The 10,964-nt window shown below is 34.2% G+C and overlaps 1 protein-coding gene across 1 annotated transcript in view; it reads left to right on the top strand.

Annotated features, from left to right (window-relative positions):
- Nucleotides 1-10,964, top strand: part of LAMA2 (laminin subunit alpha 2) — a 594,513-nt gene that overhangs the window by 355,989 nt on the left and 227,560 nt on the right. Inside the window, 1 exon segment of the mRNA XM_047758965.1 lies at nt 2,936-3,063. Within this exon segment, the coding sequence (XP_047614921.1) occupies nt 2,936-3,063 (128 nt within the window).

Raw genomic sequence — 10,964 nt, 5'->3', positions numbered from 1 at the left:
AGAATCTGGAGTGTTCTCTGAGTTTTCCATTGTAGCTGGTAAATAGGTGATAATTAAGTATTTTCTGGAGACTTTCAAATGTTCTTTATCTGAAATGGTATTGATAACTAAGTGCTGATGTCCCATTTTGAGCATATTCATTCTAATATGATCTCTTAAGAAAAGATTATTTAAATGTACATCAAAGGCATTCTTACTGTTCAGTTGACCCTCAAATTTTAGCTTCTTTTTTATTATTCATGCTTTTTCCCCCAGCATTCAACAGGAGATTTGTGAAATTTACAGATAAATTGCTTTTTAGCTAGTTTGGCTTTGAAACCTAATTATAAATTAACTAAAATATTTTTTGATATCAGATCAAAATCCAGACCTCTGTTGTAGTGGAGATCTACATTAAAAGGTCATTTTAACTCAAAATACTAACCAAGTGCCCTAGGAAACATTCAAAGCCACATGGGAAGATTGCATACTTGTTCCTTGTCATTGTTCTCACGATAAGTGATGTGAACAGACATTTGAAAAGCAGTTTTGTAGCAGGACACCTGTAAAAATAACCAACCCATGAGAGTGAACCTTTCATCCTTTTCAGTTTGGGTTTCCATTGTATTGTCTAATATGGTTTTATGGTTTTACTAGCAAAAACACTTGAGTTTTACAATTAATTTTATTTCGACTAAGTGAAATATGACATTAGGAAATATAAGAAACTTCTACACGTTATTTTTCTTTTAATCAGTAAAGGAAAGCAAGGTATCTGGATTGTACAGGATTTTCAGTTGTTTTAGAAATGGCATTTTCAACATGGTTAAAATATGATACGTTTTATGATCTTATTTTTTAAAGCCCCTAAATCTTTGAAGATAAATTTTGATTGTGTTATTAATGACAATATGCAAAGAATGTTGCAAGAAACATACCTTTTTAGTAATAGCCATCTTTAGATAAACTCGAAATCTGAAAGGAAGTAATATGAAGAGGAAATCAAAGAAGAAAGCCTTTATCAAATTGATTCATGCTTTGCACATTCCATCCCAATATATTGTTATTTAGACAAGTGTTGATGGTGAAGGTGACATCTTTGCTATTTTGATAGAAGGTTGCTCAATAAATTTGAGAGATCATTCTAAATACCCTAAAGGAAAACCTATTTTCAAGTATCAGCAGGTACTAAAGAATCACCTATTCTTATAGTTGATGAAACTGTCATGGAATTTTGGAGTTTGAAAACTTCATATATTATGGGCTTTAGCTCCTACATTTTACAGAATGTAAGCAAGTGGTTCAGAGTTAAATTACTGAATTTTAATTTAATATCTTCTACTCAATAAATAATCTTTTCCTCTCCACAAGGAATTTAACAAGCTATGTTCAAAAGTGTTTATTTATGTGGTTTTTAATTAAATCTATTTGCTAAATGTAATTAAAATTGAGCTTCTTAAAAATACACTGAAATGAATAATAATTCAGAGCTTTCATTTAATCAAGCTGGCTATCCCATTGTTCATCCAGATTAATAAATTTTACTTAATGCTTAAAATGAATTTATATTTTAGCTATTAGCTCTTTCTCCTACATACTTGGTTATTTATGAAGTTAAAGGTTTTTTGAACCCCAAGCTCTGATAAGCTCTAAAAATGAGAAAAAATAGAATTTCATCTTTGTAAAATTAAAACTATATTTCAGTCATAATCCATATTGTATGATATTTAACAGGCATTAGACACATTTTACTGTGAAATTGGAGATTCAAGAAGTTATGTCTACATGTTGCCAAAACATCATAAAAATTGATCAGCTCATGCTGTTAGAAGTCTTGTAGACAATTTCATTGGTTGATTTTGTGATCATTTACTTTTACCAGTCTTGATGAATTTTGTGAATACAAAGTAGGTGGATGAATGTACTTTATTTATTTATTGACTGATTGATCTTTTTAGGGCCACATCCATGGCATACGGAAGTTCCCAGGGTAGTGTTCGAATTGGAGCTGTAGCCAACAGCCTACACCACAGCCTCAGCAACATCAGATCCAAGCCGTGTTTGCCACCTATACCACAGCTCACGACAACACTGGATCCTAAACATACTGAGTGAGGCCAGGGATCAAACCTGCATCCTCATGGATACTAGGCAAGTTCGTTACCACTGAGCCACAAAAGGAACTCTGAATGTACTTTAATTAACATTAAGAAATCGAGGTATAAATTATTTTATTTTGATTTTTTTTTAAAAGAACATGTTTCCAAAGAATACTACTTGACAGAAAAATGCCATTTCAATTTTAAAAACAATGTCTGAAGGAAATTGTGCCTTGTGGTTTTATTATATATTGGTGTAGATCTTAAATTTTTTTCAATATTTCCATTTTCTAATTATGGGTCAAGCAAGCCCCTCACCTGTGTGATATATTAGTGCATTTTCCACATCATCAAAGCCTACCAAGGTCTAAATTAAACTCTGATATAAGAGGGCCATAGTTTCAGGATTCGTATGATTAGCCATGGTTCTCATTAAATTAGCAATTTTAAGCTGAACAATTGATTTTGACCTAAATCAGGTACAATTTCCATTAAACATATTATTAAGTCTCTGTGACTATACACACTTACACATACTCACAATCACATGTATTTCCTTAAGAAAAATTTTAAAAAGGAAGGAAAAAAAGGAAATAAGACTTGTATAGTGAAAAAAATTTGTAATGAATTTCAGTCATCTTTTTGTAAGTATGCATATGCTAAAACTAGCGTGTACTTTATAAGCTAGATATTAAATTAACTTTCAATGCTATTTCCCAGCTGTAAAATTGACCATTTAGTGTGGAAAATTATTCTTCCTGGCGGGGAACAGACTAATGACTCTGCAGACCTATTTTTGGTAATGTGTTGATGCTTGGGACCAAAATAATAAACTCTGATGTGCATTTCTTCCTCAGAACTGTAAGGATCACACAGGTGGCCCATATTGCAATAAATGTCTTCCTGGTTTCTATGGTGATCCTACTAAAGGAACCTCTGACGACTGTCAGCCATGTGCCTGTCCACTCAATATCCCATCCAATAAGTGAGTAACTAACTTACCTCTCTCATGAATTGGGAAGCTAGTTCTGCAAGTGCATTTTTGATACAGAACTTACCCTTTCTCTTGTCACACATAAAACATAATAAATATATGCATGAATTTCTCGGGAAGATAATGTTTTTCTAAATATAAAATATTTAAAGTCAGGCTATTTATTCAGCAGAATTTTCAGTATTTTAGCTCTAGTTTGGGAGATTTAATATCTAAGAGACAGACTCAAATAGAATTTGTAAACCAACTCCAAGTAACAGATATATATTATAAGAAACATAAATGTACGTGCACGCACACACACACACACACACACACACACACACATATTCTTGCTATCATATAAATTCTCCTCATTTGGGTCCCAGTCTCATGCTGTTCATTTGTGACTTTTAGGCAAGTCACAAACCCCACAAAAAAATAAAATATCAGTCTAGTTGACCTTAACCTCTTAGTTATCACATGGATTATCATATAATATGTATGTATGTGTATATATATGTTTATCCTATTGAAATAGTTATTATATTATAAATTATATGAATATTGAAATATTGGTGATAATTAGCCTCTTACATTGCATAAACTACATCTTAAGGCTTAATGCAAACTTTATATAATTTTTCTGGTGATCCAGATTTCTTTCTTTTTTTAAACATTTTCTATTTGTTCACCTAAAACAATAACCTTTTGTAACAGACTTTTAAAAGTATATATTTTGTCTGCTCTTTCCTTTACCTTTTGGAGGAACACTGTATTTTAGCTGCTCTAATTCACTTTTCCCTCAGGGCAGTCATCCCTTGAGCAGCTATGTAAGCGAGACCCTGAAACCAAAAATGTTTTTTATTTTAATGGGATATATTATGTTGAATAATAACCAATAGTTTTTAATAGTAACATTATAAATAAATATAATTTTAAATCAAATACATTTTTAAAAATTTTCTTAAAGGTAAGCTTAATGCTTAATAAAATTCACATTTTATTATACACTTTCCAGCTATTTCTAAATGCTGTAGTAATGCTTGCAGAGCAAAAATTTTTAATGCTTTTTAATGAAATCTGTCAGTTACAATTTTTTAATATGAAGCTGTTATTAAGTTGGTCATACTCTGAGGTCTTATCCAAGATATTCCTAATGAAAATAGTCTTTTGTTACTAGAGTCCATGAATATTGCAAGCTCAAGATTTTGAGAATAATTCTGTCATTAATTTCAAAAGTCCTCATAGGACTTTTGCTTCCTACTCTTCAGCCCACATGAAATCCTTATCCTCTTCCCTAGCAACCTTCCTCCTTCAAAATTTTCTGTCTTAGTCACTGGAAAATAAGAGAGAAAGAACTAATATTTAATAAAAGCAGACTACTATATTCTAGGCATAGGGTCAAGCACTATATTTAGCATTATTTAACCTTCAAAAAACAATTCAGTAAGTGGGCATTATTATTCTTATTTTATAGATTAATAAAAGAGTTTCTGAGTGGGAAAAGAGCATTATAGTGCCAGTTCTGGAGGTAAAATTCCTTGATTTAAGTGCTGTGTGACAATGGGAAAATTACTTAAACTCTGTGCCTCAATTCTATTGTCATAAGCAGTGACAATAGGACCCTTTTATAGTGTTGTTGTGAGAATTAAATAAATTAAAATACACAAAGCACTTAAAATAATGACTGAACATAGTGAGACTAAAATAATCAGAATCATAAAATTTTAAAGTATCATCAGAATTTTATATTTAAAGTCCATGTGCTTTTCATTCCTCTACAGTCTTACACTGAGGATGTCTATTTAAAAAATCAGGAATTTGGGGTTAAAATATATACACTACTATATATAAAATAGGCAGCCATTAAGGACCTACTGTATAGCAGGGGGAACTATACTCAGTATCTTATAAAAACCTATAATAGAAGAAAATGTTAAAAAAAGAATATACTTATATATAACTGAATCATTTACTGTACACCTGAAATTAACACAACATTGTAAATCAACTCTATTAAAAAATTTTTTAAATATAGCTTGGAAAAAATAAATTCAATGAAATTATAAAAACACTGCATTTTAAGTGATAACATTAAGAGGCTTAAATGGGGAGTTCCCATCGTGGTGCAGCAGAAACAAATCTAACTAGGAACCATGAGGTTGCAGGTTCCATCCCTGGCCTCACTCAGTGGGTTAAGATCTGGGGTTGCAGTGAGCTGTGGTGTAGGTGGCAGATGCAGCTCGGATCTGGCATTGCTGTGGCTCTGGCTTAGGCTGGTGGCTACAGCTCCGATTAGACCCCTAGCCTGGGAACCTCCATATACTGCTGGTATGGCCCTAAAAAGACAGAAAAGACACACACACAAAAAAGGCTTAAATGGGAAACAGAGTAATGTATACTGGCAATCAGCACATTTTCAGAAATTAGGGCACAGGCCTGGGTGGTTATAAAACCGAAGATCCGGAGTTCCCATCGTGGCGCAGTGGTTAAGGAATCCGACTAGGAACCATGAGGTTGCGGGTTCGGTCCCTGCCCTTGCTCAGTGGGTTAACGATCCGGCGTTGCCGTGAGCTGTGGTGTAGGTTGCAGACGCGGCTCGGATCTCGCGTTGCTGTGGCTCTGGCGTAGGCTGGTGGCTACAGCTCCGATTAGACCCCTAGCCTGGGAACCTCCATATGCCGCGGAAGCGGCCCAAGAAATAGCAAATAGACAAAAGACAAAAAAAAAAAAACAAAACAAAACGAAGATCCTTTGGCAACGGGGGGTGTCAGAGCAGAGGAAGAAGACAAAAAGGAAATCTGGAAAATAATGAATGTGTTGGCCATAATATGACGCAAACCTTGCTCTCTGGTATACTTACAAAAGGTTAGATCAAGCAATGGAGAACCTACTCACTTCAGGTGGCTGAATGGAATTCTCCAGAACCATTCAATTCACACAAAACTTTCACTGAAGAAAATAAAAGGATGGCATCTGGCCGCTCATTTGCATTGCAGTCCTCCTCAGCCAAAATGTCAATGGCATTAGCACAGCCTTCAATCCATCAGAATTGGTCATTCATAGAACATGTGGATCCTAGCCTAATACATTAGCAGAGTTCTGTAATTGAGTGAATATGTAGACCTTATGAATTTATCCTCAAATTGGACCTACTTTACTCTAAATGGAGAAGAGCCATTAGGGAGAGAACGTTGCCTGGGTAATTATGGGTATTCATGACCTACCCTTCTCTGTTTATTGTGCTTCTACTTCAAAATGGATTCTAATTGTGTTCCTGAAAGAAAAAAGAAAGCAACTGTTAAAACATCATCCTTCAGTGCCAAAGAGGATTGCGGTCCCAATGTCCAATGAGAAAATTTTCCTAAGTATTGGATTCCAGTTTGGTATATTATGCAGATCTTGATTCTTTAAAATAAACATAACTTAATAACTTGACTTTGGTGTCAGTTACACCAAATCTTTAAAGATCCTTTCATTTCAAGGTGCTTTCATTTACATTAAATAATTATTACATTGTTAAGTAATAATTTTATCCTTAGTGGGTGTTCCCATCATGGCGCAGCGGAAAGGAATCCGACTAGGAACCATGAGGTTGCAGGTTTGATCGCTGGCCTCACTCGGTGGGTTAAGGATCCGGCGTTGCTGTGAGCTGTGGTGTAGGTTGCAGACATGGCTCTGATCCTGCGTTGCTGTGGCTGTGAATTGGGCCAGCAGCTATAGCTCCAATTCAACCCCTAGCCTGGGAACCTCCATGTGCCATGGATGCGGCCCTATAAAATAATAATAATAATTTTATCCTTAGAAGTAGAATTGTCAATAGATTACAATAGCCTAGTTGAAATTCCAGCTTTAAATGTGGCAGTTTTACAGGGAATTATAGCCAGTGTCTTGTAATAACTTACAATGGAATATAGTCGGTAAAAAAGCCTAAATCACTATGCTTTATATACACATAAAACTAACACAATATTGTAAACCAACTATATTTCAATTAAAAAGTGGCATTTTTATAAGTAAAAACAGGGAACAGTGATAACCTACTTTGTTTAAATATTCTAGAAGTTTGTGTTCAGAGGTTTTAGGTCTTAAAACAACTTTGAAAATTAAAATAGTTTAGCTGCACAATTGTGACGAGAAAAATCATTTTCATCTATTAACCTGAATTTTTTTTTATTCACTGAATAATAGGACACTTCATGACTTAGAGAAGCTCTCCTTTTAAAAGAGTTTGTAAAAAGTCACTACTCTTAAAATTTGAGTTAGAAAATCTGAGGAATAAATGGAATAGTCGCATATTATCCAGAAGACAGTGTTTGAATGTTCACAGGTTATTTAGGAAAAAAAAAATTCAACTAAAGGTTGCTGCAACCTTCATCTGGGAGTGTAAGGCTTAGTGATAGTTTTGCCTTAGTGATTTATCTATTTAATCCCTGATCATCAATCTTATAGATCACAAGCATTTTGGCTCCAAATTTCTTAGATAATATTGCAAAATAAATCAAATGTGTAAAGAGATAGAGATAGATTGATACAATTATTGTGATGTATGAATACAGACAAGCATATAATATTTAAATTATACATATATATCACTTCATCAACTATTTACAGGGCCCCCTGTTTGCTTAGCTTTCTCATCTTGGTGATGTGTATATTTTAGGTATAGATGGTAAGTAACTAGGTAGTGAAATTGAGCTCTAGAGAAGCAAGTAAAAATGTAACCATTTCACATGTTTCATGTTCACTGATTTCTGACATCACAGAGTTTATAGATTAAATACGATAAAGAAACACATGATTGTCTGCATTGAACACTTAGGATATGTTTGAATAAACAGTACTATTGAAATCATTATAGATTTTTCATCAGTCATATAGTAAAATTAAAGATATTCTTGGCAAGAGACTGGACAGAGAGTGGACTAATAAGTTCAATCTATTAATATCATTGTGAATACTATTCTCTGTGTGCATCAGAAATGCTACACTTTAAATTTTGAAAGAATAGCCCAATTCTTTTTTTTTTTTTTGCCATTTCTTGGGCTGCTCCCGCAGCATATGGAGGTTCCTAGGCTAGGGATCGAATTGGAGCCGTAGCCACTGGCCTACGCCAGAGCCACAGCAACACGGATCCAAACCTCGTCTGCAATCTACACCACAGCTCGCTGCAACACCGAATGCTTAACCCACTGAGCAAGGCCAGGGACCAAACCTACAACCTCATGCATGGTTCCCAGTCGGATTCGTTAACCACTGAGCCACGACGAGAACTCCAGAATGGCCCAATTCTAAAGCTGACTTTTGGGCTTATTAAGGGGCCGCATTGAAATATTATCATTAAAATTAGTACTAATAAGAGAGAAATATAAATACTCTAAGACAAAAGGTAAATCTAAGGAAGTGCTCAATTCAACAACATTATTTAGAAATGTTAGGGCATGTTTAGTATTTTAGGCACTTTCCCACAAATTGTTTTATGTCAACATAGGTGATTATCATGTATCTTACTATTTCCGCATACCAGAAGGGAAAACTAAACTCCCAAGAAATTAATACCTTGATCATGATCATACCGCTTGCTTGTGGCAGAACCAGTATTAGAACCAGTGTATTTGATTCACCTCTCTGTGCTTCTTCCAGTGGGGCTATAGAAATAGAAAGGATTACAGAGACATTGAAGAGACACACACACAAAAATTAACAAGACTTAATGTTAGACAAACTGCGAATGCCCACTCTGAAAAATGACTCTAGGATTTGGCAACAGCTATGCTAACTCAAATGTAAGGGACTAGAGTAGGATGAAAAACTGCAGTTTAATTATGTAATGAGTAACTAAATAAACCTCAATGTTAAACAAATTAATATATATTGGCAAAATCTATTAAGTGTTATTAAATTATAGCTATGATTTATTGTGGCACTGTGCTAAGTATTTGCTTTTATACTTTATCAGCATGAAAGGCTTACTCAGTAGATCATATTATTTAGAAGATGGGATTTGAATGTTCACAGTTATTCAGGGAAAAAAAAAATCAACTGAAGTTTGCTGCAACCTTCACCTAGCATTTTGCAGAAGGAGAATCTCAGGTTTAGATAAACAGGGAAAATAACACAATTCTAATTACAAAATCCAATTATGGATATTAAGTCAGATTTCATATTATTTAGAGATAATTAAAGAAATATGTGTTTGCTTAATGGTTCTCCTGAGAATAAGTAGAACAGGGATCACTGAACTGAAAAAAGAAACTTTTCAAAGGAGGAATTTCAAAAATACTTGTGACCCAAGGCAGAGTTTGAAGGAAGATGAGTTTTCCCTTCAATTTTCTCCTCTTTCTCACAATCCTCCGCACCTTTAGCAGTTATGTGTGGACAGCATCACTCTCTTACCCCAGCTTCCTCACTCACTGACACTTTGCAGCATCTTCCCTCTTTTGGTCTCTCTTCCTTACCCAGTGTTCCAGGTAACAATGAGTTTAAAAGAGTTCTGCTCCTCTACTCTACATGCGCATGAAGAACACGCCTTGATTGTTTAATGCTTAGTGATGGAAACTTTATACCAGTGATGAAAGAATTCTTTATTTCATTTCATATCACAGAAACCAAGAGGCAATTCAGTTTGCTCTTGTACTGGCTGTGAGAAAGTTCAGAGCCATATGTTGACTTGCCAATATCAAAAGAACATATTTGCAATACATACATACATATATATGCATTTTTTACAATGTGCATTCCACACTCTAAATATACCCTTGATATTATCTTTTTAGTTTTTTTCTCTTTAATCTCATGGCACCATTTTATTTAAGGTACATATTTTGATAGGTGGGGTCAAATACTTTCTGGAACAAAGCTAATTGTATCTATTTATATATTCACATCATAAATACATACACATATGTTCCCATACATATTCATATATATGTACACATTATACTTACTTATAAATGGATCATTTTAAAAACCTATATTCGGCCATTTAAAAAGACTACCTCTATATACAGATCCTTATATTTATTCCAGCAATAGCTTCTCTTCCTCCCCCGTTGATCTCTTGTGTCTTCTGTGGCATGAAGTGGATAATCCAGGAAACAGAATATCCCTTCAAACGGTGTAGAACTAGCCAACTAGAGGTAGATGACATAATCTTGGAATCACTCGAAGTCAACAAAGATTTTATAGTTTCCTCTTTCTGTTCCAGAACAGTTAGCTTCATATATTTGCCAAAATCAGTATCAAGTTGCTGCCTTTGCCGTTCCAAATTCTGTAGACATTTTTTGTTATATATGTTTATTTCTCATTCTAATTTTATTTCTGTGGCTGAATAATATCTTATTCATGGGCATAACTCTGGTTACAACATAAGGGAAGGAACCCTCAGTTTATGTTGTTTAGAGTATTGAGTATATAAACAGTTCATGTAGCTTTATATAAAAAAAAAAAAATCAAAAACTGGGCAGAAGACCTAAATAGACATTTCTCCAAAGAAGACATACAGATGGCCAAAAAAGCACATGAAAAGATGCTCAACATTGCTAATTATTAGAGAAATGCAAATCAAAAGTACAAGATAAGACCTCATACCACACAGAATGGCCATCATCAAAAAGTCTACAAATAATAAATGCTGGAAAGGGTGTGGAGAAAAGTGAACCTTCTACACTGTTGGTGTGAATGTAAATTGGTACAACTACTATGGAATACAATATGGAGTTGCCTTAAGAAACTGAAGATAAAACTACCATATGATCCCATTTCTGGGCATGTATCCAGATAAAACCATAATTGGAAAAGAGATATATGCACCCCAGAGTTCTTTACAGCATTATATACAATAGCCAAGACATGTAGGCAACCTAAATGTCCATCGAAAGAGGAATAGATAAAGAAAATGCAGTACGTAT

Source organism: Phacochoerus africanus, chromosome 2, assembly GCF_016906955.1.
Source record: "Phacochoerus africanus isolate WHEZ1 chromosome 2, ROS_Pafr_v1, whole genome shotgun sequence".
Classification (NCBI taxonomy): domain Eukaryota; kingdom Metazoa; phylum Chordata; class Mammalia; order Artiodactyla; family Suidae; genus Phacochoerus; species Phacochoerus africanus.
Note: the sequence above shows the minus strand (reverse complement) of the source record. Positions and strands in the feature narration are given on the sequence as shown.